Source organism: Larimichthys crocea, chromosome XVII (assembly GCF_000972845.2).
Source record: "Larimichthys crocea isolate SSNF chromosome XVII, L_crocea_2.0, whole genome shotgun sequence".
Taxonomy (NCBI): domain Eukaryota; kingdom Metazoa; phylum Chordata; class Actinopteri; family Sciaenidae; genus Larimichthys; species Larimichthys crocea.
In genome coordinates, this window is record NC_040027.1 from 8,318,309 (window position 1) to 8,345,667 (window position 27,359).

The window sequence follows — 27,359 nt, forward strand, 5'->3', positions numbered from 1 at the left end:
TCTTGGCGTCCTTTACTGCCAAACAGATTTATACAGTTTGGTTGCTTTTACACCTGTAGCTCGATCTAGTTTAGACCAGCGGTGCCCAATACAACACTCGTAACGTCCGGTTGAGTCGGTTACCTCGTCCTCTGTCCCGCCTATGACTTAGACGTACAGGGCAGCCAGGCTTAGATCTCGTCTTCTTCGATCAACTGCGCCAGCTGCTGCTAAAGACTAACGAGTGAAATTACAAAGAAGAAGAAGAAGAAAGGGTATAAAAATGAGTAAAGGAGCAAGTAAGAAACTGAAGATATCACTTCAATGTGGAATAGGAGGATGATGTTTGAAGTGGATCTGCCCAGCTACCGTCATCATTATTCTGAAGACTTTCAGACTGTTCATAAAACCTACGACCTACCTGGCTTCCCCCTCGAAAAGGAAGGTGAAGGAACTACAATCACAGTCGTCTGGACAGGAGTCATTTCTCTCAGTTAGTCTAAACTTTGGTCTGTTTTGTTTGAGTCTAAACTTTAAACTAACTGTACATAAAGATGGACGACACGACAGCTCCATGAAAGTGAAGCCAAAACGTTGCACCCCCCTGTTGCTGGCTCCAGTATAGGTCATAACCCGCTCCCTCTTCATTAAGTCAGTAGATGGGCTTAGGCCACACTAATATTAGTTATTTGATGCTTTAAAAAGGGGGGTTCACATCATGGTTGAGACCGTCTGGGTGTGACCTCAATACTGCTTCTCCAACCCCGATCACCAGACTCTGGCTCCGAATGATATCACCAGCCCAAGGTGGCTGTATATGCTGTATTTTAACAGATAGAGGAAGAAAAAATACATTTTTCTCTTTTTAATTTTGGTCTGTTTTGTTTGAACAATGGCTTTTTGAATATGAAGCAGCAGATGTTGAAATTCTGGCAGATTATCTACGACTACTGTTTATCTACAAAGAGCCGAGGAGGTAATTAAGAGACAAGAGACGTCTTGTGCTTCCATGTTGAACTTCTTAATAAGAACTTACATGGAGTAATACACAAAGTCAACATACCCTGGGGATTTAATATACTATGTTACCACAGTTACCAGATTAGTTTGAGTAAGTCGCTTATACTAAAATCCTGCATTCAAAATCTTAATTAAAAGACCAGCGTGCAGGATTCAGTGGCATCTAGTGGTGTAGTTGCAGATTGCAACCCCTCCACTCACCCTCCTGGTTCAGGCGTGTAGCTGATGCAAAACATGCAGAACTGGGCCTTTGTTCAGTGTGGGGCACACTCTAATTACCCAGCTAACGGGTGCCGAACTTAAGTATAGCTCTTGAGTAAATGCTCTTGGGCACATTTCATCTGCCACTGTTGTTGCAAATGGATTAATTAGTAGTTTATCTTTTGATTTCATGCTTCACTTATCCACCATCAAACGGTCCCGTGGTCGGCTTGCTCTGCTTTCGCACGACAAACAAACAGAGAGAGACAACTTTTCAGACGCGTTCGGTCTCCAGCAGAGTGGGATTGATGGCTTCTTCACTCAGTCTTCGCCTTAGTTGCAAAATCAATGTTGTTGTAAAATTGCAGCATAGTGATCCGTGAAAACGCCCGTAAAGGCAACAAATAAAGCGATCTGTCACCTGCCGATGTAATCTGGGATTAAAGCGTGTTTCATGTCACTACCCATCATCTGTTGCAGCATATCACAGATGGAAAAAAAAAACAATTTATGGGGTTAACTAATTCCGACGACAGAGAGCGTGCATGAAAAGCCTCGCCTCAAACGGAGCCTCTCTCAAACTCTGAAATTGATGCTGACGGAAGAAAAAATCAACTTCCCGAGCGAGAAGGTGTCAGGTGTCAACCTACTCAGCCTACGCAGCGTTGTGAATTACCTTGGAACCTTGAATTCAAGGGCAAAAACAAATGGAGTTACAAGTTACAATGAGAAGAGCGGAAAGAACTTGTGAGATCGAACTTCGGTATGAGGAAGAGTTCTTTTTTATTTGCTGTAAACACGGCCACATATTAAATCAGATCAGCAGAGTGGAAGAGTGAGCGTGCAGTGTGTGGACAGAAAATCATTCCCTCAGCATGCCTGCATAGGTATGGAGGAGGTGTGTGTGTGTGTGGGTTTATTTGGTGTGTATTTTCGTGCACGGGTCAGAAAGCTGCTGAAGAGGTGCAGAGTGTGTCTGCAGACTGCAGCACAGATGAATCAGTCTCTGTTGTCCACACGTAACGTCACTTTAAAATGTGTGTCGCTGTGAAGTCTGCGAGCGTCTGACAGCGCACAAAAGAATTTGTATTTGTGTTATTGAGATCAAAAGTAAATCAGAGTGAGTGTATCTGTGTCAACACGCTGCATGTGCCCCTGTGCGTATCATTATGAATGCACAGTTTCTGACGGCTGTGAATGTTTATAACATGCTGCTACTTAGACTTTCAACCCCCGACTGATTGCTCGCACTTTGATTCTGCAGCATGGGTGTCTGGCAGACACACACACACACACACACACACACACACACACACACATATATATATATTCAGCAGGGCCATCTCAGACGCTTCTCATCAGCATGTCATTTAACATATGCCAAGGTTGACTATCCACTTCATCTCATTTCTGCACTTCTTCCAACACGTCGCACGAGTGTGTGTGTGTCTGTGTGTGTGTGTGTGTGTGTGTGTGTCACAGGTCTTGTGATGAGTTGTGTGAGCAGTCGAGGAGAAGTGAACCCTCTAGGTTTAACCTTGTGAAAACTCTGGGTGTGCGTTTAAGACTCGCTCTTAACTCCCCGGAAAAAACCCCAGAGTTTCTCCTCTGATCAAAGAGCTGAGCTGACAGAAGAGAGAGAGCAGCAGCATGAGAGAAACCGACCGACTGAAGAGTGACAGACAAAAGAGATTCTCTGCCTTGTGGTGAGCTGTTAGGTCACCTTCTGTTCGCTTGAAACAGGGCTGGCCGAATCCCAAACTTCCATCATCTGCACCAGCAGATTGGATGGAAGCAACACTTGGCAGTGTGGCATGTAGGCACCCTTGAGAACCTGTTTAAACTTTTTAAGCTTTATTTTTGATAGAGACCGGTAAGAGAGAGACAGGGAACGACATGCAGGACAGAGCCACAGGTCAGATTTGAACTACACCCCTAAAACCTGTTTAAACTTTGACAGGTTGATGTCAGTAAAGTAATCATCCTTGTGTTTGCTGGTCAACCGGCTGAAAAGTCCAGGTTTTTCTTGACAGAACACACTCTGAGCTGTGGATGTTCTTTTTCTAGAATACTACTTCCTTGAGTAATTGATTAAAGTCTGTGTAAACTCAGAATAAATGTGTTTTGAGTTTGTCAGACCAAAGAAGGAAGTGTTATTAACCATCCAGCCAAATTTGAATGATTAAAAACATCGACGAGTTTATGAAGTTAGTTGTCAAAATTGGTAATTCTCAGCTCCAGGACTGAATGTGCTGAAGCGACTGAAACGCGTCAGATGAGTTCAGAAAATTAACATGACTGACTCTGAAACACTCTGAGCTGAGATGAATTCATCTCTGTCTCTCTGCTCAGGGCGGCCTCAGCGTGTCATCGAGCCACCCTTTAAGGACCGCCCACAAAAATCTTGAGACTGAAAACTGGTGAAAAACAGTTTTTAACTCCACATTTCACTAATATATCATTCAAAGTCTTTTCACGTGTTTTCAGCAACTATTTTCCAACATTTAATGTCAGAATTGCCTTTACACGGACTTTAATTATTTGGTCCCCATGTCCTGAAATTCTGGAAAATGTACCTTGAATTTCCCAAATGCTCAAGTTTATACATTCAAGTGCTTGTCTTACAAATTAGCACCTTATAAGCCAGAACCAATGTTTGGTGTTTTAAAAATCAGAATGAAAAGAATACAAATATTAAAATTGTAGATTTTTTGTTGTTGACTGATCGATCATGTTTTTAGATTTAATGTAATTTCTAAAGCAGCTCATACTGCATTCAGATAAACATTTCCCTTGAAATGTCATGAAGTAGAGGTCTCCATCAGTCCCCATGTCCAAATGACATCATGGTGTTTTTGTGCAGATTAAATTATGCATGAGCTTTAGAGGTGCAGTAATAAAGCTTTATGGTCATGTACTTACTTTCCTACATCTTCTATGGGTTTAAATCAAGCGGCTGCAGTTCCTCTAACGTCCACATGAGACTGGCTCCAGAAGTGAGTCAGTCTCCATAAGTCCCCATGTCCAAATGTCCAACTTCACAGCAGAAATAAACATGTTTACAGCCTGGTACAAAAAACAGTTTTGGTCTCTGTAGCTAATTTCCCCGTTCATGACAACTGTACTGAGGGTGAATTTATATACAACTCACCTGTTCACATTATATTAAGGCTTAAAGTTATGCAGGATTAAGAGCGTGGACGCTTTGATTGACAGGTGGGTGTGGTTACAGGTGGCTTGTTTGAGTAAACAGGCTTTGACGGCTGACGTCATGGATACAACGGCCAAACCTAAATATATCTACAGTAATCTTCAATAACACAAAGTGTACGACGGTTGAATGTGTTGACTTAACCTCAGCCTGGGGTCAGATGTGCTTCTGGAAAAGATGGACAGCGATACTTGTGATACTCCAGCTTCTGTACAAACAAATAAATCAGTGAATCCGATACGGTTCACTCCTGTCATACATTTATGTTAATGACAATGTGAGACTTCTTGGCCTGCTGGTTACTGTAATATAATATGGACTGAAGCATTTCCAAACATAGCTCACTGCGCACACACACACACACACACACACACACACACACACACACAGTGATGCTCTGCTTATACAACAGCTTGTTTAGACACCCTGTGATAGTAAAACATGTATCCATATGTGAGCCATTAGTCGGCACAGCTTAATAAAAAAGCTGAATGATTTTCTCGAGTGCTTTCCATAATGAGGTTTGATTGCATCCAGGTGTGAAGGAGTGATTTGCTTGATAGACTCTGATTGATATCTGCAGCACTTCAGCGTGGCCGGTTATTACAGCCTGGTTGAAACTGAATCTTCGATATTCTTCCTCCAGGCGTCCCTTCGGCTCCTCGCAACTTGGTCTCGGTCGTCAACCAGACATCGGTGCTGCTGGAGTGGCACGCGCCTCGAGACATCGGGCACCGTGACGACCTGTCGTACAACGTCTTGTGCCGCCGGTGCCACAGCAGCGAGCGGCGGGCATGTCAGCCGTGCGACGACAGCGTGGCGTTCGTCCCAGGCAAGCGAGGGCTGAAGGAGGTGAGGGTGGAGATCAGCAAACTGCGGGCCCACACGTCATACACCTTCGACATCCAGGTTTGTCCAACTGCTCATAATCTGTACTTTGAGTGTCAAATGTTTACGATCTGCCTAGACAGTCCTTCATGCTTTTGCCTCTTCACGGCAAACAAAGTTAGGAAGTTAGAAAGTGGAAAGTGCTGTGAATTCAGGATATTTAAACCTCCAGAAACAAACTTTACAAAGCCGCCTTTCAAGCCTTTACAGGCGGAGAGCATTCGGTGCTTAACAGCTGGATTTTCAGTGGAGAATTTCTTTAATGTTGGTGAAGAAAGTTACCTTGAAAATGACGTTGGATAACTGTTACAAACAGAAAATGTTGCATCTTGGAAAAAGACGAAAAATCCTACTAGAAATGCACGAAAACGAGCGTGTCGCTCGGCATGTTGTCGACTTTTACTATGCAATTAACTGCCAGATATTCGCTGTGATGTTCAAGGATGCCCAGGCTACATCGACGCTTTGTAACAGGGTGTTTATACACAGTTTGCTGTCATATCATGTTCTCTCAGGCCACAAGGCCACCATGACGTCTATAAAGCCGGTGTGGTGGTGAACCTTTAATCTCGCCTTCACCATCAAGGCCGGGTGTTTAAATCAAGGTGACCTGCTTAGTAACGGGAAGGAAACGAGTTACTTCAGTCATCTTCTAATCCAAATCTTTGTCTGATGTTAAAATCCAGTGGACCCAATAATTAATAAGCAATCAGAGTTTTGCAGTACATTAATCTTTTCCAGATCTGCTCAGTAGCGTGGCCTGGATTTCTAAGTTGATCCATTTGGAAAGCAGTCTGTTGTGGGACGGACTGATCGATAATGATGTATGAATGAATTACTGAAAGTCAGACCCCGTTCTCAAAGTGATGATCGTGATTTGATGTGTTTACTCTTTAAAGACGGAGCTGAGATATCTGTGATTTGTCTAATTTTATGTTTCATAAATTATCCACCAAGCGAAAGCAGTGACAACATTTGAAGAATTATCTGTGCATCTATGAGAAAACTATAGAAAACAGTTTGTATGTATTTTAATAAACTTAAAGAACAATGAAACAAACAAACCGATATAAAATTAGAGCTCGGAGTGAGCTATTAAGCTGGCGTTACTAATCACCAGGCCTTTGTTTAATGACTGAAGACATTGTTTCGACCGTCAAAATGATTAACTGAGCCCATGACGAACAATACGTGACAGCTAATTAGGAGTTCTTTAAAAACCGCGCCGACATCCTGTTTGTGTCTTTGTGTCGGTGAGATGAAAAAGGCGGTGAGACCTCAGCAGATTCAAACAGACGCTGGCAGAGCTCCGGCACTGAAATGAAAACCGTCTCTTTGTCGCTGATAATTGACTGTTTGTTAATTTCCTCCTCATAACAACAATTTTCCCATCAGCAGCCGCAACTCTGCACGGCAAGTCTCCAGGCTTTGGATCTCTCCATGAAAAGAGTTTGGATGGATATTTATTAACTTACAATAAATATACAAAATAATAAGCCAGTGTTACGTCAGAGATAGTGTTTCATACTGCATTATTTTTTGGGGTTGTCGAAAACAATGTTGCACAGGGTAACATTAACAACTGCGTCTTTGCTCTTTAATACTCCGGCAACCCCGACCAGATATTATTCTGTTTACCACTCGGACTCTTCAGTTCATCTCCTAACATTAAAAATTAAACATGCTGTTGGAAAACACCAATAATAAAACATAAATGCAACCAAGCTTGTGTAAGCTAAGCATCCAGACACAGCGAGGTCACGTGTAGCTTCAGCCTCGTTCTTTTGGCGCAGTGTTTGCACGTAACCTTTGAGTGCATTAGATCAATGTCCAGTATCTGCTACATTAAAAGTCAGTTAGTGTCCACACGTACACTTGCTATTTTGAGTATAAAAATGCATTCACACCATCAGTTATGGTTAAAAGTCAGTGTACGGTGCATGAGTTTTTATTACTGGACACTTCTTGACCTCAGTGGTTTTGACTATAGCGGAAGGGAAGGGTCGACCGGAGAAACAGCTGGAGCTGAAGAGGTTGCAGTGAATATTACAACATATAAATAAATGTATGTTATGTTTTCGACTTTGCCAGTTAAATTTTGGCAATAATGCTCCACCTGGTTGCAATTTGTCAAAGAAGAGAAGGCGGTAAAATGTTGTGATCCACGTTCACGACGACCGTACTCGAATTGAGACACGACAAGGAGAAGCGGCATTCGTCTTCCTTTGTCTGCAGTCGAGTTCCTGTTGATTTAAAAAGAATTTCATGTGTTAAATCCTAAATGAAATATTCTAAACTTCACAGTGTGCTGTGCCAAAACATTAAAACTTGTCTAACAACAGTAACTGAACTGTGTGTGAAGTGGAAGAGCTGACCGATACGCTTTGTTTGTGCTCTCCAGGCAGTCAACGGCGTCTCCAACAAGAGCCCTTATCCCGCCCAGCAACTGTCAATCAACATTACGACCAATCAGGCTGGTGAGTGGGGATTGTGCAAGCTGTGTGTGTGTGTGTGTGTGTGTGTGTGTGTGTGTGTGTGTGTGTGTGTGTGTGTGTGTGTGTGTGTTTGTGTGAATAAGCATACCCTGGGGCACAGTGGATTATGCTGGCTAGGGGGATAAAGGAAATTGAGCTTCAGCCTTTTAATTCATAAAACATGTTATAAGCTTGTCATCTCTCTCTCCCTCTGTCTCCCTCTCTCTCACCCCTTCTCTGTCTTTCCTGCACATCCACGGCTTTCATCCTGTTTTCCCTCTTTCCCCCCGGCTGCCTCCCTCGCTCAGTTCTCCTTCATCCCCTCTCCCTGCCCTCCTCTCCCTGCCCTCCTCTCTCCTCCGTCTCTGACAGTGTAATTCCTACAGACTATAAAGTGAGCTGAGTTACCGCTCCATCAATACTTTATGGAGACAGACACAAGTGATATTTCCACCGCTACCCAAATTTAGATTTAAAAGCTGCTTTGCTCTGATGGAAAACACATCATTTACCTCATCTACGGCAACCCTGGCTCATTCCTAATCGAAACATGATCCATTGTCACCCCGCCGCTTTCTGCGCGCATTTGTTACCGCTGCCGCTGAAAAATTTTCTTATCCCTGAAATCTTTTAGGACTCAACAAAAACTGATTTATTTTCAGGTTGACTGCACCATGGGGGGTGGGGGGGGGTGGAGGATTTAAATTATGCAACAGGTTTTAGCATGGACCCTGAGGACATGGAGCTCACTCGACATATAGGACCCTGTAAAATGTCAATTGTGGCGATATTAAAAAACGTCTCAGCTCGCACGCGCTGTCAGATTATTACTGCAGAAGATGCATGAAGAATTTACTGAGGATTATTGCCGTCCCGTGATATTCCTCCTGATTCCACTGAGCACATGCATTCGTTACCGGTGGAGTATCAGCCTCCATGTTTCGATACCCTCCTGTCCACGCTGTACGCTGTCACGTAAAGTACAAATGTAGTGAAAAACATCCCATAAAAAGATCCCAGAGGCAAAACCATGAAATACATTATGGCCGACAGCTTCTGGTTCCTAAAATCATGAGTAAAAATGCATTACAGACATAACTCTTGTTTCCCCATCATTGACAAGTGCAGTAATTTGTTTTCATGAGCCGGCGCGAGGAAGCATTTCTCTCCTTTGGGTGTAAATAATCCTCGGCAATATGTCATTTTACATTACACAATATATTTCCATATTTATGGTGTTTAAGCATGCTAACTGCTTAATTGATGGTGTGTTTTTGTGCGTGTGTGTGTGTGTGTGTGTGTGTGTTTCTCAACAGCTCCCTCAGCAGTTCCCATAATGCATCAAGTCAGCTCAACGAGCCGCAGTTTCTCGTTGTCATGGCCACCGCCCGAACAGCCCAACGGAATTATCCTCGACTACGAGATACGATACTATGACAAGGTAGAGTGGGATGATGAATGTTCGCGAGCGAGCATGTGTGTGTGTGTGTGTGTGTGGGTCTGCTTTTTGGTTTTCTGGTCACAGCCGGTAATCCATTACTTGATAAAACAGGCGAATCAATATCAACTTCATCTGAGTCATCTATTATCAGTTACCGAGAGTCTGGCTGCGTCTCAAACACTTCAGCTCGGAACCATTTGAATAAAATGTTTATTTATGGTCTGTCTGTATATATACACACCATATTCATCTGTTACATGGAAGTGTGCATTAAACTTTAATGTCATTAGAGTTAGTAGCTACTTAATTAGAGAAGCACAAAAACTGCCGTCCAGGTGATTACATGAAGGAGGTATTTTTACTTAAAGGAATAGTTCAACATTCAGGAAAACTCGTGTTAATTGTGAGTTAGATGAGAAGAGCCTCTCAAACCAAATCCACAGTAACCCTCTCTGTAATTAAAAGTCTCATGCAGATAATAGTAGGCATCTTAAAAGTATTAGAAATTAGTTTCAATCAAGATTTGAATATTGTCATTTGAGTTCTTGCTGATTGGGTTTTAATTGTGCACGGTTATGCTTGGACACTTATTTCAAAATGCACAATCTCTCACCAATCTGCCTCTTTGAGTCTGAGCCAGTGGGAACCAACTGGAGCAAAACAAGCACCAATTAATTTAGATCATGCAACAGAGGAAACGGGCTATACCTCTAAAGCTCACTCATTAGCACCATGCACCTTTCTTTCTTCATTGTACACAAATACTGACATTTCCATCATGGATTTAAAGTTGCCAGGCAACAAGCAGGGACATCAAGAAGTCATTGCTCCTGGCGAAGAAATAATCCGGCACAAAACTGCCCAGGAGAACCAAAACTTCTTGCATCAGTTGCTCAGGGAATGTTTCAGATATTGAGCTTTAAAGTTGCTACCGGAAAGATTTTTTCCCTCTTGACGGGAGCCAGGCGAGCTGTTTGACGTCAGGCAGACAGATTTGTGTTTAAGCATCATTCACAACAATGATTGCTCAATAGTGCTTTATAATTGTTTCCTGTCACTTAGCATGAGTACAGATAGTTGACAGAGGAGTAGTATTGTTATCAGTGCAGAGGCTGGTGGATGATGAAGGACAGCTGAAGGCCGAAACGTGTCGACATCATTCTCAGATTCAGAATTCCTCACCCCGCGCTCGACGTCTCTTAAAAAGTTCACTTCATGCATCATCTTTTATACAATATTATTTCCTAATAACTCTGGATTGATCTCAGAGCCACGATGCATATTTCATGGAGCCTGCAGTCATGCTGACAGGGTTTTACAGTGATGGAAGAGCCTCTCTTCATTCCAACACACAATTGTTAACGGTGGACGCGCAGCAAAAATGAGCATCCATTCATTTACGGAGTGATACAGTGGGACGCTGTGAGATGACAGGACTTTAGTTAAAATTAAAAAGGAAAAGGTTTACTGATGTTTCTGTAATGAGTAATTTAAGTCACTATAAACTGTAACACGCAATATGGAATCTAATTAACATCTGCGGGTTCCTGAAGATCCAATTAAATTGACTGTTTAATTAATCAAGCGACAAAATTACTCATGCAGATTTTGTGTGTCTTGTGCAGACGACGTTAAATCATGTTGACGCTGAGTTGTAATCACTCACTGGTTTACAGAGTTTCCTGTTGATGGACAGTGAAGTAAACTGCAGCCAACTGTAGCTGCTGTTAGATGAGTTTGTTAGCCAGGCTGAGAGCCCAGAAAGAAGAGGAGGTGTTCAGGCCCGTGGGGTGCAGACAGAAACTGGATCATATTTTATGGAGGAAATGTTTTCTGGTTTTCCCTCTGATGTCCTCCGGCTGCTCCGCCTCAACTCTCTGTGATTTACAGAGTTTATGATGGACAGTGAAGTAAACTGCTGACAGCTGTAGCTGCTGTTAGATAATGGCAGCTCAGTTTGTTAGCTGGGTTGTGTGCTCAGCCAGAAGGGGAGTGTTTGTACCGTAGAGTGGAGCTGGTGTCGTGCCAGAACAGGAGCTGGGCAGTGTAACCAGGCTCAGCAGCTTCTACGGACATAATGGCAGAGGAGAAGAGAGTGAAGAGGACGCTGACGGAGGAAGCTAAGAAGAGAAAAGGAGAGAGTGAGCGTGCAAGAAGCCGCCGGACAAGAGTAAATGTGGGACTGACTTTTAGTGGTTGGTGAGAGCTTGGTGAAATAAAGGCTGAAAGACACAGCCCGAGCTGGGCTGAAGTAAACTGCTGACAGCTGTAGCTGCTGTTAGCTCAGTTCGTCAGCTTGACAGTGAGCTCAGAGTGACGGGTAACCCGCATACGTGGACGAACTGGTGTTTGTACCAACAGGCGTTATGGACTACCAGGAAGAAGAAGAGGAGGTAACCAGGCTCAGCAGCTTCTATGGACATGATGGCAGAGGAGAAGAGAGTGAAGAGGACGCTGACGGAGGAAGCTAAGAAGAGAAAAGGAGAGAGTGAGCGACCTGGTTGATGATTGGCTGTTTGCAAAGTTCTCGACTCGCTAGTTTTCGATCAGAAGTAATGTAATCAGAACAAATACTCGAGTACAGCTGTCCGCACTCAGAAACTGGGGAACCTCGTGAAAAATTAAACGTGGATCTTGATTTAGTCAAACTTAAAAACATCTACTGATGTTGCCATCCTAGCTGATCAATAGATATTTTGATGATGTACTGCAGCTCATCATGAGACATTTTTACAGCTCGAGTGCAACTTTGTGTTGGTTCCAGAGTCTTTGGGGAGGACTCCGGTGTTTGTGGACTGCAGTCACTGATATTGCTGTAGTATTTGTTGAGTGTTGTGCCAGAAGACATCACATAGAGATAGACTCATCACCACAGAGAGTACTACACCTCTGCAGGAAACCATCCATTCATCCAGGCTTGGATGTTGAGGATCCGTCTGGGAAACAAGATGTTCAGAATTTTGATCAGCAAAGTTTAGAAGTATTTTTTTTTTGGACACTGTGGTTAGAAACTTTTGACCAAAAGACAGAAGCGGTGTGCAACCCGCATTTCCACATTCTCCACTGGAAATAATATATAGAATCAGATAAGATATACAATCTCTCCGGCGTGTTCTGCATCCACCCGGAGGTCTTCTACCAGTCGGATGTGACCAGGAAACTAACAAAGCGAGGCCGCCCCCCCGGAGGCATCCTTATCAGACACCCACACCACCTTAACTAGCTCCTTTTGAATGTGAATGAGCACCGAGCTCCCATCAGATGTCTGAACACCTTACTCTACCTCTGCAGAGAAAACTTGTACATGTCATTTATTTGGTTACTGCCAAAGCTTGTGACCACAGATGAGGTTTAACGTGAACTTCACCTTCCGGCTCAGCTCCATTTTCACCACAACAGTTCAGTACAAAACTGTTACCCCCTTCTGTGAATCCACTTTGTCGTGGTGGATGGGAGTGATCCTGAATTCACCCTCCTCCTCCAGGAGTCAGAACCTCCATTAGAACTGGTCTTGTTTGGCCATCAGATGCTGGGTGCCGTTTGTAGTTTGGGTAGTTGGGCTTTGGTTGCAGCAGAGATTGCCTTGGCACGGTGTTTGTCTGATTTGATCTGAATTTACATAACTGCAACATTTTAAGCAATGACAGTAATGACTAGCGAGGATCCAACCTGTTTGCAGCCGTCCTCCCAGGCCGTCCTGGTCTGAGGTGGGACTTGGACGGGGGGCTACTTCGCACCCTCGACGTATTTTGTGTTGATTCTGAACTACTAACGTTCATTGTTAGATGTGAGGACAGACAGAAACAGTGTTCTTGGCCCTGGTGAAAGTGTTTTGCAGAAGAGAATAAAGCGTAGAAGTGATGAGAAAAAATGTCACTCTACTGCTTTGAGAGCAGAAGAGTGGGAGATCTTCCTCCCTCCCTTGCTATATCACTTAAAGACAAGAAGACTAAAGCACCAATTTATCCGCCAGCGCATACTATTTGAAAACTCTTACCACTCCGCTCTGTGAAGCTGTCTGACTGAAGTAATAAAGCCTCCAGTCGTCCTGTAGTGGACAAGTTCATAATCTGTATGTACCAGTAGACTTAAGGCGCAAAACACTCCACTGTCAGAGTCCAGTGATCAAACTAGCCTGCATAAAGGATGGCAAACCCGGGGCAGCCAATGAGGACCTGATTGGTTTCCCATCAAAGACTCTGTTGCTTTAGGAAAAAGCTGCAAAGAAAGGACAAACCGTGGCTGCATATCTTCTTCTTCTTTGTAATTCAGTCAGTGTGAAGCACAATGCGTTTGGAAAAAGCCACAGTTAAATTAAAAGCATATCTATTACCCAAAGCTAAGCATGAGAATATCCTCATCTTTTCTGAAGCTCAGCCAGCAGCTGCAAAAATAGACAGACGTTCACTGCAGACAGATTAAAACCAAAGAGCAAAGCACCTACAAGGGATTGTGTGAGATCCACCAAAGAGAACAACACGCCTCCTCATCCACAGCCCACGTTTGATTCTCTGCCCGTTTCTTAACTAAATTGAAGAAAATAGTTTTTGGCATTTCTTTTTGGGAAACCACTTCTAGTCTGTTCACCCATTTTGTCTTTTTAATACTCGCTGTCAGTGAGTCGGTGCTTCCATAAGTCACCGCGAGATACAAACAGAAGCACAAACTTTAAATGCTCAAGAAGTCAACTCTTTTTTTCTTATCTGTGCTCTTTGATAAAAAAGCAGAATCCTCGAGTCCATGACTCCAGAGGGCTCGCTCACGGATTCCAATTTCCCGGAACAACATGGTGTGGGGCTATAATTTTATCTGTGCTGCATAAAGGGAAGAGACAGGAGAGTTTTCATTGTTATGGTCGCTTCCCTCGGTTCAGTGTGTGCTATATACTTATATATAACTCCCATAACTACTAAATACAGCACTGACACGAGTGTTCATCATTATAGAAGTTACAATAAGTAATAAATGGAGCTCACATATTGTATTCAGACTGTGCTCTTTTCCGTCTCACTGTCACATTTTCTAAATGCTGCTAAAATTAGCCCGTGCGGCTCTAATGTCTAATGTCAAGTATAATGGAAGCACGATCGCGACTATCCTCGTTACCGATTTTCTTTCATGAAATATAATCCAAGGAGATCTTTCAGAGCTCGTTAAGTGTGACTCCTCTCCCAATTAGTGAGATACTATTCATGCTATTACCAGAACGAGGTACCTGAAAGCATTTCTCCTCTGATCTGATCAAAGAAGAAGCATTAGCAGGTTCTGCTGTGCAGACCTCACCTGTGCACGTGTTACCTGTTGACTGTCCTCACCAGAACACGGCAAGTCCAACACAGTCAGCCCAGAACCAGAACCACCAGCAGCAGCTGATTCATGCTAGTCCAGCAGCAGTCAGCCCAGCTCGGCGTCTGTCTTTCAGCCTTTTATTTCACCAAGCTCTCACCAACCACTAAAAGTCAGTCCCAATTTACTCTTGTCCGGCGGCTTCTTGCTCGCTCACTCTCTCCTTTCTCTTCTTAGACTTCCTCGTCAGCGTCCTCTTCACTCTCTTCTCCTCTGCCATCATGTCCCTAGAATGCTGGACCTGGTTACTCCTCTTCTTCTCCGGTAGTCCATAACGCCTGTTTGGTACAAACATCAGTTCGTCAGCTTGGCGTGAGCTCAGAGCGACGGGTACCCGTCGCTCTAGCTCACCCCAAGCGTGACGGACTGAGCTAACGCATAACAGACTGAGCTAATAACGAGCTAACGCAGCTAACAGACTGAGCTACACAAATGAGCCTAACAGCAGCTAACAGACGGTGCTAACAGCAGCTAACAGACTGAGTTTAACATGGAAGCTAACAGGAGGCTAAAGACTGAAGCTAACCAGCAGCTAACAGCGCCTAACAACTGAGTTAACATGAGCGAACATGAGCTAACAGACTGAGCTAACATGAGCGAACAGCACTAACAACTGAGCTAAACAAGCTAACAGCAGCTACAGAGCTAACAAACGAGCTAACATGAGCTAAACAAAACGGAAGCTAAACCGCAGCTAACAAACTGAGCTAACAAACAGCTAACAGGCAGCTAACAGACTGAGCTAACATAGCTAACAGCAGCTAACAGACGGAGCTAACTGAGCTAAACAGCAGCGAACAGACTGAGCTAACAGCAGCTAACACAGCCTACCAAACTGAGCTAACATGAGGCTAACAGCACTAACAACGAACTGAGATAACATGTAGCTTAACAGCAGCTACAGCTGTCAGCAGTTACATTCAACTGTCCGTCAGAACTCTGTAAATCACAGAGAGTTGAGGCGGAGCAGCCGGAGGACATCAGAGGGAAAACCAGAAAACATTTCCTCCATAAAATATGATCCGGGCCTGAACACCTCCTCTTCTTTCTGGGCTCACAGCCTGGCTAACAAACTTAGCTCACAGCAGCTACAGTTGGCTGCAGTTTACTTTACTGTCCATCAACAGGAAACTCTGTAAACCAGTGAGTGATTATCTACAGAGGCTGTTGAGTCCTTCTTCTCCCCGGTGGTCCACAATGGCACATGTGGTACAAACACCAACACTACCCCGGTGCTCTGCTCTGAGCTCACAGTCTGGCCAGCCTGGCTAACAAACAGAGTTGAGAGAAAGGTTGCACAATGTTGATTTAAGTTTTTCTGATCACCAAACTCGTGTGATCGTACAGAAAGTCACTGTCCTCTGTTAGAAGCAGTGCGACATTGATTTACTGCCATAAACCACTCAGTACAAAGTGTCTGACTGTCCTCAGAAACCACCGTTTGGTTTCTACCAACAGCCAACACGGGTTTCTTTGAACCATGACCATTATCTTCCATCCTAACCTCAGAGGTAGATCTGTTGTTGTGGCGTGAGGCCGTGTTGGAATGATCATTTATAGTAAAAGCCAGAGCAGCTGGAACATAAAACGTAAAAGTTGCATGAGCAAAAACATATTTCAAGATAGGACGGACAAAAACAAAACAAAAAAAAGCAGTAAAGCGTCTCTACAGAGACAACATGTGTCCAAAAATCATGTCAGTATGAGCAGCAGAGCCACCACTCATGACAATGCCACACTTTTTAAGTGCAGCTGCACATCTCATGCTGGAGTAGGCAGTCCCAAGCTATAGGACATGGTACAAATAGTGGTGTAACGAGACAAGTGAACAAAATCCTGCAACAATACAAATATATCTGGAAGCGGCAGGTGTGATGGGGGGGGGGGGGGGTTTGGTAAAAGTGAAGTTGCAGAGAGGAGACAGAGCAGAGGAAGTCGAGACTTTGCCTCTCGGAGAGCAATTATAGTGAGTTTAGGACAAAGTGAAAAGCTTTGCGCTCGCTGGGAGATGTACTGTAGCCGCCGTCTGACAGCGGCAGATAAAACCTCGACTTTGTCAAACTCTTTAATGTGCCTCGTTTATCTGCCGCCGCTTTTTGCTTTAACATTATTTAACATGGAAGCCAATTAAGACCCAGAATCAAACGCCGTCTGCGGTTTATTCTTTCATTGTTTCTCCGTCTTTTGATATAAATCTTAAGAAGGGAGAAATACTCTCACACTGTAGAATAGCCAGCCACATGAAGTGACTAATTTTAGCTCATAGCTTCGAGTGAAGAAGTCCTCGGGGAGCAGTTTGATAAGCCTGGAGAGAGAGAGAGAGAGAGGGGACAGGTTTTTCTTACCAGACAGCTGTACTTTCTTTTCTGATACTTTGTCATTTCTCCACCTCCATCTTCTCCTCCACCCTCCATCCCTCCCACCCCATCACCCACTCCTCCCCTGATAGCCACTCTATAGATAATGAGGTTTTAATGTAGTAAATTTTATATGGCACGGGGAGGCAGGATTTTTTACCCACTATACTTATCTCTGGCTAGCAGACCTTCCCAGATGGGCTGCCCCCTAACCTTTTCTCACACACACACACACACACACACACACACACACACACACACACACACACACACACACACACACCTCTAAATCCGAACCCCAGCCCGACACAATAAACCCATTTCTATGGCCACTTCCAAATATAACTATCTTATTCTCTGCCAGCTTTTGACAGTGCAAACTCTGTAGATGTCCTAATTATGACATAGTAACAGCCATATATAATATATATCAACAAATTAGAGCCTAATGATGTTAAATGCAGTGTATTAATATGTCAGATTAACACTTATACGTGGCACAGAACATGTCATATCATCAACGATAAAGATATCACAAGCAGTAACAAAAGAGGGTGTTTGTCCTCGCTCCCTCTTTCCTTCCCGTTCTTCTCCCTCCTCATCACCATCATCATCATCGCCGTCGACCCCCTTCCACCTCCTTCATCCTCACGGCATGATTCCCTCCCCCCCTCCTCCTCTTCCTTTCACACCACCACACCGTATCTGTCTTTCCCTCCGGACCGTTCCCGATGTGGTCGCAAGTTAAACCTTTTTTTATCTGAAAGAAATGAGTGAGCGGAGGCATAGAAGGAGGGCACAGGAAGATAGAGGTAAAAGGTTGTAGCCTTGGGTTTATGAGATAGGCCTGATAGGTTCTGATGACTAATTCACCTCAGGAGGAGCGTCGGGCAGAAGGAAGACTAAATGGTCTGGTAGATCTGTCTCTGTGGGCTATAGCTATCAGTTTGTTATATTTTAAGGAAAAGAACGAGACAAAGGGCTGGAAAAAAAAGAGCAAGAGGTCAAAGGGGAAGGAAGGTACAAAATCAGAGGAGAGAGAGTGATTGCAAGGTGAAGCAGATAAGTGCAAGTTGGAAGAGGAGCTCTAGAGAAGAAGTGAAGCGATAAAAATAATGGAAATTACAGAAAACATTTGTATTTTTTTGGCTTCATGTGCTGAGGTTTTTGAATGATGCCGTTTCTGCCTTCTGTCTGTCACCACCCGAATAAAACTGGGAATAAATGGACTTCGGTTTGTGCAGCACAAAACACCCCCCATCAACTTTTTTAAGAACAATGACCCGTTATTCACTGGACTTTTTCACCGGGAGATAGCAGTTCCAATCAAAACAGTTTATATGTTTCTGCAAATGAGAACAAGCTGAATTCCACCAATTTTTTTTTTTTTTTGCCACCATTGTTGTACGGTAATGACTTAAAATTACGTGCCAAAACATGGGGAGGCGCCACATGGCACACACAAACAAAATCTATAAAACACGTCAAAACGTCAGAGAGAGAACACCAGCACGGTGACAATGAGTTAGTCAAAGATTAGTAAATATTCAGAGAGACAGAAAACTTCCATGTGACTAATGGAAATATGACTAATAGGAGCAGTCGTAGTTATTCTAATAATAGTATTTATAGCAGCAGCAGACATGAGAAGAAGTTGGTAACGTGCGATAACGGGACATTGGTGTGTATTGGTGTCTGCATCCCGTGTGCGTCCTTAATTATCTCCATATGCACAAATAAATCCAGATCTGTTTCCATGACTAGATAATGTACCACCAGGGGTGAGTCTAAAAAGGGTGTGCAGTAATTTGGGTGAACTGATCCTTAAAGGTGCGAACAGACACAGACGGATTAGGTAGATGTATAATTCAAGCGCGTGGAGGGCGGTAACAAAATGCGGTCGAGGATAATTGAACTGTTCTTTTTCACTGTTGGGGGAGAGTGTGATGCAGATTGGCGCCGTGTGACAAAGATCCCAGATGAATTCAAACTCAAGATGTTGCAGTTCTGCCATCCTGCCAGCGTGTCACAGTCTGAAAATGGTGAATGTCTCAGTTTGGACCGGAACTTTGGAAGAATTAATCTTGTCTTAGCTGAAGGCCAAAACTGAGTACTAAAATTAGTCTCCTGTAGTCTGTGACTGAATAAGTATTACAGTCTGTCTTGGATGGCTGTGAAGCATATTAATCTCTCTCTCTCTCGTTCTTTTCTCAACCTCCTCTTCAGTCCCAGACATCGGTGCTGAACAGCTCAGTGGTCCAGAGCGAAACGCCCAACGTTGTTCTGGAGGGTCTGAGACCGGGGACCGGCTACGTGGTCCAGGTGAGAGCCCGCACTGTGGCCGGCTACGGAGCCTACAGCAAGGACATGCTCTTCCAAACACTCACCGATGGTAAGTGTGTGGGTGGTCGGTTGGCTGGAGTGTGTGTAGGTGTGTGTGTGTAGGTGTGTGTGTGTGTTTTGATGGTGGAGAGAGTGCAGGACTGAGAGAGGGTTGAGCAGGAGTGAATATCTGACTGTGAAGTAATTAAATTCTGCCCTACTTTGTGTGTGTGTGTGTGTGTGTGTGTGTGTGTGTGTGTGTGTGTAGTGTGCATGAACATGAGTCTATGTGTGCTTGCAGTTATGTAAAATGAGCCTCACAAATGACGTTTGATGTGTTCGAGAGAGAGAAACTGTTTGTGAGAGTCTAAAAAATATATTAAAATAAAACCTGTGTGTGTGTGTGTGTGTGTGTGTGTGTGTGTGTGTGTGTGTCTCTGCAGATGAGTATAAGTCCGAGCTGGGACAGCAGCTCTCCCTGATTGCAGGTTCTTTAGTCGGTGGAGTGTGTATCGTCTCATTGGTCGCTATCGTGATCATCTGCACCAGGTAACACGCACACACTGTTTTACACACACACACACACACTGTTTTACACACACACACATGCTACACATGCGTTACTTGTGTGAAACTCTGATTATTTAGTGGATCAGTGTCCTGACCTCGTGTCTCTTTGGCCCGCTCTGTGCTGACAGTGTGACGTTGAGTCAGCATGCACAGTACAAGGACCCTGAAACAGAACTCAGCCATTATTACACTTGTTTACAGTCCCTGACTTTTCTATTTGACCGTCTATATTTTGGTCATGTGATGTGAACTGAATCATCTCCATGAAAACTGTTTCTGCTGAAGAACACTGTGAGATATGGTTGAAAGGCAGTAAGTGTGCCTTGAGCTAAGATATAACATGTAATGTTTGTTTTTTCTGCTGGATTTCAAAGGGCCAGTGTGTCGAATTTATTGAATTTATTGCATCCTCCTCACCTCACCCTCGCCATGAGGGCGAAACAACCCTGTGGCAAAACGCAGTATATAGCACAGAAGAGGACCGGCTCCCACTGTAGATACAAAAGGCTGATTTTAAAGTAACAAAAACAAACAAACAAAATATTCATATTTTCAGGTGATTGTACAGTATTAAAAAATATAGTTCTGCATAATTTTATGTCATGTCTGCAATATTTTGAGAATAAAGCCAGACCTTTAAGTAGATTATTTATCTATTTAAAGATTTGCTCATAACAAGAAGATGGTTAGTAGACTGTAAAAATAACTACACTACAAATTAAAATGTAATATAGATGAGAGCTAAACGTGTCAGCTCACATGGCTTAAAATGTTTAACGGTCATGGTTTTATTCTAATTTAAATAAGAGAAAGCCAATTTCCTAGAATTTATCAATAACAAAATTTGTAATAACTAGAAATGGAGGCACAGTTTGTTTTCAAATAAATCAGGACTTTCTGAAAATCTCTGACCCGATGACCTCCCAAACAAATAAAAGAGCAATGCAGGATATGAGGAAGTTATGAAGTTGAGCTGACACGTTTAAAATGTTTTGAATATATTTCTTTGGTTCCATCCTCAGATGAAAGCAGGAAACAAAAGCTGACAACACAGAATAATAACAAGTCGAGCACCACTAATGAATTCCTGACAGACTTCTTTTTTTTTCTTATTTTTGTTTCTTGACATTTATTTTACCTCAGCTCAGCTGAGGAGACGACGAGCAATTAGCGTTTCTAACTTTTCAAACTTTTTCCGTTCGCCTGCCTCTTTCCCATACTCCTCTCTGCCTGTTTGTTCCCGTAGACGGCGGCAGCTGAAGGAGAGCGTGTACGGTGACAAGCTGCAGCAGTACAACACTGGAGGAGGTGCGACCAAAACTTTTAGAGATCAACGTTTAGAAATGCTTTCACAAAAAGTGTAAGGTTATATTTACACTTTCTAATTTCCCTCCTCAGAGGTGACTCTCAGGCCTGACATGTTTAGCGGCACCACCCCCACGGTGACCTTTCCCACCCTGTCAGAAGGTCACAGTTCACCGGGGGTCAAGATCTACATCGACCCTTTCACCTACGAGGACCCCAACGAGGCGGTGCGGGAGTTCGCCAAGGAAATCGACCCCTCCTGTGTCAAAATAGAGGAAGTCATCGGATCAGGTAGAGATTTCTTTCTTCAGGTTGTTGAAAGATTATTTTGTGTCAGATATTACAGCTCGAAGCTTCTCGGTCCTCGTTCATATCGACTCCAGAAGCGAAGTGAATCTTGTAATGAGTCGAAGTGTCACTGAGACAGCAGACGCGCTCGTACGTAAATTAATCAGCTTCTTCGAGTGTGCCACGCTTTTGTGTCATTGAGAGAAAGATCTGGAAACACGCAATACCAATTTATTATTTTGCTTTATTTCTTCCCTTTGAAGTCAGGCGGGATGTTTTATTCATGCTGAAAACTTTCACCAGAATAGATTAAAAAGTGTCTTCATGCATTCTCTTTGGCTATCTGAGCTCTCGCTGTAGAAATGCCGTGTGATGTTTGGCAAATACAGAAAGTTGGAGTCCCAGAGCATCCTCTGATTTTTTTATTTTTTTTAATTTTATTTTTGCAGAGCGGAGTTTTTGCATTTCTGCTGTCGGATGAAAAAAAGAAACAAGAAACAGAAAATAAGAAAAAACTTTACAGTTGCTATGATCCCTGAGTATTGAAACTGTGCAATAGATTAAATAAATTGACTCTTGCTTTATCGTCCCCAAGAGGAAACATGCACATAAGTAAATAAATAATTAATAAAATACATAAAAGAACGTAAAACATGCTAAAACTCACAACTACAGGTTATAAATAGGTTAAAACGTGCAGCCCAGTCATTAGTCCAGATAGAAATAGACGATACAAACCGTATTCATCACTTGTATCTGTGTTCATGGTTTAATTTACATTATGTCTTATCAAACTATTGGAACACAACAAGCTCTGCCAGAGATCAAGAAGAAAATCATTCTTTCTTGCTGATATTAATGCTTAATGTGGGTTTTAATAAATAACTTCGATTCAAGGTCGTATATCATCTCTGCATTCCCAGGCTCACATCACTGAAGTGCCCCAGTCCTCCAAAAGGCCAAATTTCATTTAATAATTTAGTTTATATTGGACTCACGTGGCCTAACAGGTTCGTCTGGTAACAAGTTTACTGTGTCCATTATTTAATTAGTTGAATATTTGCTATTAAAGTCAGCCCTGTGATGAACTGGCAACTTGTCCAGGGTGTAGCCCAACGTCAGCTCCACGACCCTGATAAGGATAAGCTGTTATGGAAAATGAATGGATGGATGGAGGCGCTATTAAAGAATATTATACAGGTTCCACATAATTACTTCATCTTGGCCCTGTTCTCTAGCCGGTCACTGTGTCCGAATCAAGTTCTTAATCCTGCATAACTTTAATATAATGTGAACAGGTGAGTTGTATATAAATTCACCCTCAGTACAGTTGTCATGAACGGGGAAATTAAACATGTTTATGTTGTTTATTTCTGCTGTGAAGTTGGACATTTGGACATGGGGACTTCAGGTGGCCGTTCTTGGAACTGCTTGGGTTTTATTTTCCAGCCTCCTTGTTTCCTTGTAAACACTAATTCATCATCTGCATATTTGAATCTTTAATGATTAATTAGTGGTATGTATCGACCTCAAACCGTCACAGGCGGAGGAATGTTTTTACTCCCCGAGAAAACTCTTTTTTTATTTTCCTCTGGAGCAGAACCAATCAAAGCCAAATGGCCGCGGAGCTCGAGGTGATAAAGGTCGTGAACCAGATTCAGCCTCTCGCCGCTGAGAGTTTGTGCTCTCGGCTTTGGTCTGTTGAGCCACTCTGAGCGGTTTTCCGTAATCCCTCAGTTTCTCGCTTTATTTCTCTCACGGGGAAGGTTTCTCACCTCAGCCAGAGGTGACAGAGGAGGGATGAAAGCAACGGGCAGGGGAGGGGAAAATATGAGCCCGGGTGATTGAGATGTGACCGGATTTGGAGCCGGTAAACGCCTGAATCTCTCCGACTCTGCTGCGATAGAAAGTGAACATTTATCCACAGCTCCTGCCCTCTTTCCCCTCGCTCTGACTTTCTCTTTTTGTGTTTTTCTTTCTGTATTTCTTTGATACTACCCCCTCTCTCTCTCTCTCCCCTTGTCTTCATCGCTCTCTGTGATTCAGCCCCTCCGGAGCTTTAGAGTGTGTTTGCGTACAGGGAAATGCTAAAACAAAGAACCAAGGGGGGAAGAGGCAGAACAACACGTCGAGGAGGAGGGAAGATAAAAAGAAGGAAGCACCCTACAGAGATAATAAAAATATCTCACCTCACTCTCTTCCTCTCACCTCTTCCCGGTTTCCTCTTTCCTTATTACTCCCACACACACAGTAAGAGATGTCATTCATAGAAAGCACTTTGTCCGACTGACGACAGGTCCTACAACACTTTAATTTGTAACAGACAGTAGCAATAACGTCTCACCTGACAGGCCGGTTAAATTACTAGGAACAAAACCAATTAATATTTCTTCTTTTGCTTCACATTCTCTTTGACCACGTCTATTTTAGAAAACGAGAAAGTGACACGTCATATGATCTCGCCTCGATTTGCAAAAACGACTCTTTTCATCCCTCTCCTTCCTTCCTTCCTTCCTTCCTTCCTTCCTTCCTTCCTTCCTTCTCCTCCTTGCATTTCCACCCTTCACTCTTTCATTCCAACCCCCATCTCCTCCCTGCCTCCCCCGTCCTCTTTCTATTCTCCTTCCTATTTTGCCCTCCATCCATCTCGGCTTCTGCTGGTTTACAGCGGTGACAGTAGGTACTTTTTAATGAGCTGTGAGATGTGGAGCAGAGATCACAGCGAGACAGGACGACACTGCCTGTCATCCAATTCCCATCACTCATCCATTATTCACACGCGCTGATTTTTATCTCAGGAATGAGGACTTTTATTTTGAAGTGATATTCAATTTTCATGTCCCCCGAGTCGGCGCATGGCTGCATTTATTTTGACAAAAGACATCTGTGTCTCCTGAACTGTAAGGAAATATTCATTGTACGACATGTACATCGAACAAGTTCAAGTCATTGAGGTTGAAACCGGTTCGTATTATTGACATTAGAACCGATCAAACCGGCTCATACATGTTAATCTGTGAATAGCTGTGCGTAGCTTCCATGAAAAGTAATAAGAGTACATGTACTTCATTACATACGTTTTCTGCTGCCTTATACTTATACTGAGGCAGATATTATGACTGATACGATAATAATTAATCATGAACAGCTGCTGCAGAACACCAAAATGGCTCATAAGTAATTACACGACAAACTCATCCCTAAAAATATTATTCCGCCGTCTCCGTATTAACATCATAACTGCCAGAGCTGGAGCTAAAAACAATTAGTCTGCTGCAGGTGGACTGGTAGACCGGGTTCTGTTATACTTAATAATAATTTAATTAACAACAATTCATGTTTTATTTAGTTGATAACTGTTGTTTAGTTGCATTATTACACGAGTGGGTGTGCTTCACTGTCAATATTGGCACTTCAGTGATGCCTGTGGACCTGACTGCATCACTGTGGTGCCAATAATGACGATAAAGCACAACCTCTTGTGTAATAATGTTAAATAAGATATTATTAAGTAATACAGCAGAAAAATAAAACATAAATTAAAGGGGCAGTACACCAAGTTTCACTTAATGATCTCCATATTTATTTATAGTATTTTAATGTCTGCAGGGTTTCCACGGGTGCTTGAATTCCTTGAAAATGCTTGAATTTCAATTCAGTGTTTTCAAGGTTGTGAAAATTCTTGAATTTTTTGTGAAGTGCTTGAAAAAAAATGCTTGAAATTTGTGTGATGTCTATTTGTCACTGTTATTGCGCTATGGTAGTTACACAATACACCGCTCACAAGCTGAGAATACAAGCCAATTCACAATTAGTTAAAAATCAAAACAGTCAATCTACCACCATATGAAATAATGCTAATTAGACCCATATTATTATGCCATACAGTGGCACCGCTGCGCTTCCCATGACCATCATGGCAAACACAGTAGGCTACCTGTTTAAAGGTGCTGGAAAAATGGAAAAACTGGTGCTTGAAGGTGCTTGAAAAGTGCTTGAATTTGTTCATGAAAAAGGTGTGGGAACCCTGAATGTCTGACAAAATCATTATATACTAAGCCGCCTACATATGGCGTCCTGTGTGACCACAGAGACAATATATTGACGCGTCAAGCCACAAGAACAGAGTTAGAAGAAGCTTGAGACAATGAGACAAATGAAACCGTACCGAGGAACTTGATCCACGAGGTCACCTGGCTGCCTGTGTGCGAATGTGCGAAGCCAAGTGCCCGAGCGATAATACCGGCACAGTTCCTTTTGTCTTGTTTGCCACCTCTGCTACAAACCTTCTTCTTCCCGTGCAGAGGAACTCTTGAGCAGACTCAATTGTGGGTGTTATTTCAAAATATCATCAGCGTGTCCTTGAGCAAGCGCTCGGCCTCAATCTGCCCAAACAGAGATGCTCAAAGGCATCAGTGAGTGTGTGTGTGTGTGTATGTGTGTGTGTGTGTGTGCACCACGCTCTTTCAGGATGATTGATGGATGAATTTTAATAAGGAGTGGTAGCCAAATGGTTTGAACTACAGCCTATTTGATTTTACCGGGGACCCATTTTACATCATAAATGTGATGAAAACGTAATTATTTATTCGCCCCTTTTATTGTGTAATAATTTATTTATAGGCTCTGAATTCATAGGAGCATTAAAACAACAACCATCCCCAACAATAGAGCTGTTTTCTGTCCAGTCTCATAATGTTTCCTCCTCCCGCAGGAGAGTTCGGGGAGGTCTACAAAGGTCGGCTGAAGCCCGTCGGGAAGAAAGAAATCCCCGTGGCCATCAAGACCCTGAAGGTTGGTTACTCCGAGAGGCAGAGGAGGGACTTCCTGTCCGAGGCGTCAATCATGGGCCAGTTCGACCAACCCAACATCATCAGACTGGAGGGCGTGGTCACCAAGAGCCGGCCGACGATGATCATCACGGAGTTCATGGAGAACGGAGCTCTCGACTCTTTCCTCAGGGTACAACAACACACACACACACACACACACACACACGCACACACACACACACACACACACACAGTCAAAACACTGCAAGAAAAACGGAATCATTAAAACTGTCTTCATCACATCACAGCCACATTTTTGTCGTGACATTTATGTAGAGTAGGACATATCTGTTTATCTGCTCGACCTTCTCTAAACAACTGAAGTGAAACAAAAGAAAAGCCTGATAACAAAAAATAAAACTAATCCTGTCACGGTTCATGATTCTGCAGCAAAAGACGGGCAGTTCCCGGTGATCCAGCTGGTTGGTATGCTGAGGGGCATCGCGTCTGGAATGAGGTACACACACACACACACACACACACACACACACACACACACAACACACACACCACACCACACACACACACACTCCTGCTACAGAAACCCATTTTTACAAAAGATGAATAAAAAAGTTTTTCAGTGATTGTTGTGTGAAATTAGATTTTTATGTAAACAAAACCAGTTCCAGCACTCTGAGATTTCATCTGGTGATATCCAACACTGTGTGGTCATGTGTTTACACTCAATCAGACATCAGCAGCTCGAGATGAGATGTGCTGCCCGCTCTCTTTCTTGACCTTCAACCCAAAAAGATAAATATTAAAATCATCATCAGGATCATCAACAGGATCAATTTAATAACAAATAAATAAAGTTTCCTTCGCGTCTAAAAGAGTCAGCTGTGATGGTTCGGGCATCTGATCAGGATCCTCCCGGGCCCCTTCCTTTGGAGATGATCCAGGCATGTCCATCTAGTAGGAGACCCAGAACCTGCTGAAGGGATTACAGAGCCCATCTGGCCATCTCCATCTCAAGATGGATGAACAAATAAGTTGTGCACGAGCTTTCTTGGCTCCACACAAACAATTTGAAGCTGTCGTAGGCAACTGGACAGCTTAGTTACTCGAAGACGTTTCGCCTCTTCGTCCAAGATGATTCTTCAGTTCGCTGAGGAGTCTTTCAGG

The 27,359-nt window shown here is 43.2% G+C and overlaps 1 protein-coding gene across 2 annotated transcripts in view; it reads left to right on the forward strand.

Annotated features, from left to right (window-relative positions):
* The window catches only part of LOC104930567 (ephrin type-B receptor 1), an 86,505-nt gene that overhangs the window by 46,145 nt on the left and 13,001 nt on the right, over window positions 1–27,359 (forward strand). Inside the window, exons 7-15 of one of the 2 annotated variants that reach the window (XM_027290505.1) lie at window positions 5,058–5,320; window positions 7,701–7,776; window positions 9,090–9,214; window positions 19,144–19,309; window positions 19,683–19,788; window positions 21,056–21,117; window positions 21,208–21,405; window positions 26,117–26,364; window positions 26,625–26,695. In XM_027290505.1, coding sequence (XP_027146306.1) covers window positions 5,058–5,320; window positions 7,701–7,776; window positions 9,090–9,214; window positions 19,144–19,309; window positions 19,683–19,788; window positions 21,056–21,117; window positions 21,208–21,405; window positions 26,117–26,364; window positions 26,625–26,648 — 1,268 coding nt within the window. In that variant the 3' untranslated portion in view covers window positions 26,649–26,695. Of the gene's footprint in view, window positions 1–5,057; window positions 5,321–7,700; window positions 7,777–9,089; window positions 9,215–19,143; window positions 19,310–19,682; window positions 19,789–21,055; window positions 21,118–21,207; window positions 21,406–26,116; window positions 26,365–26,624; window positions 26,696–27,359 lie in introns of those variants that run through there. The other variant, XM_027290504.1, reaches the window with a different exon arrangement.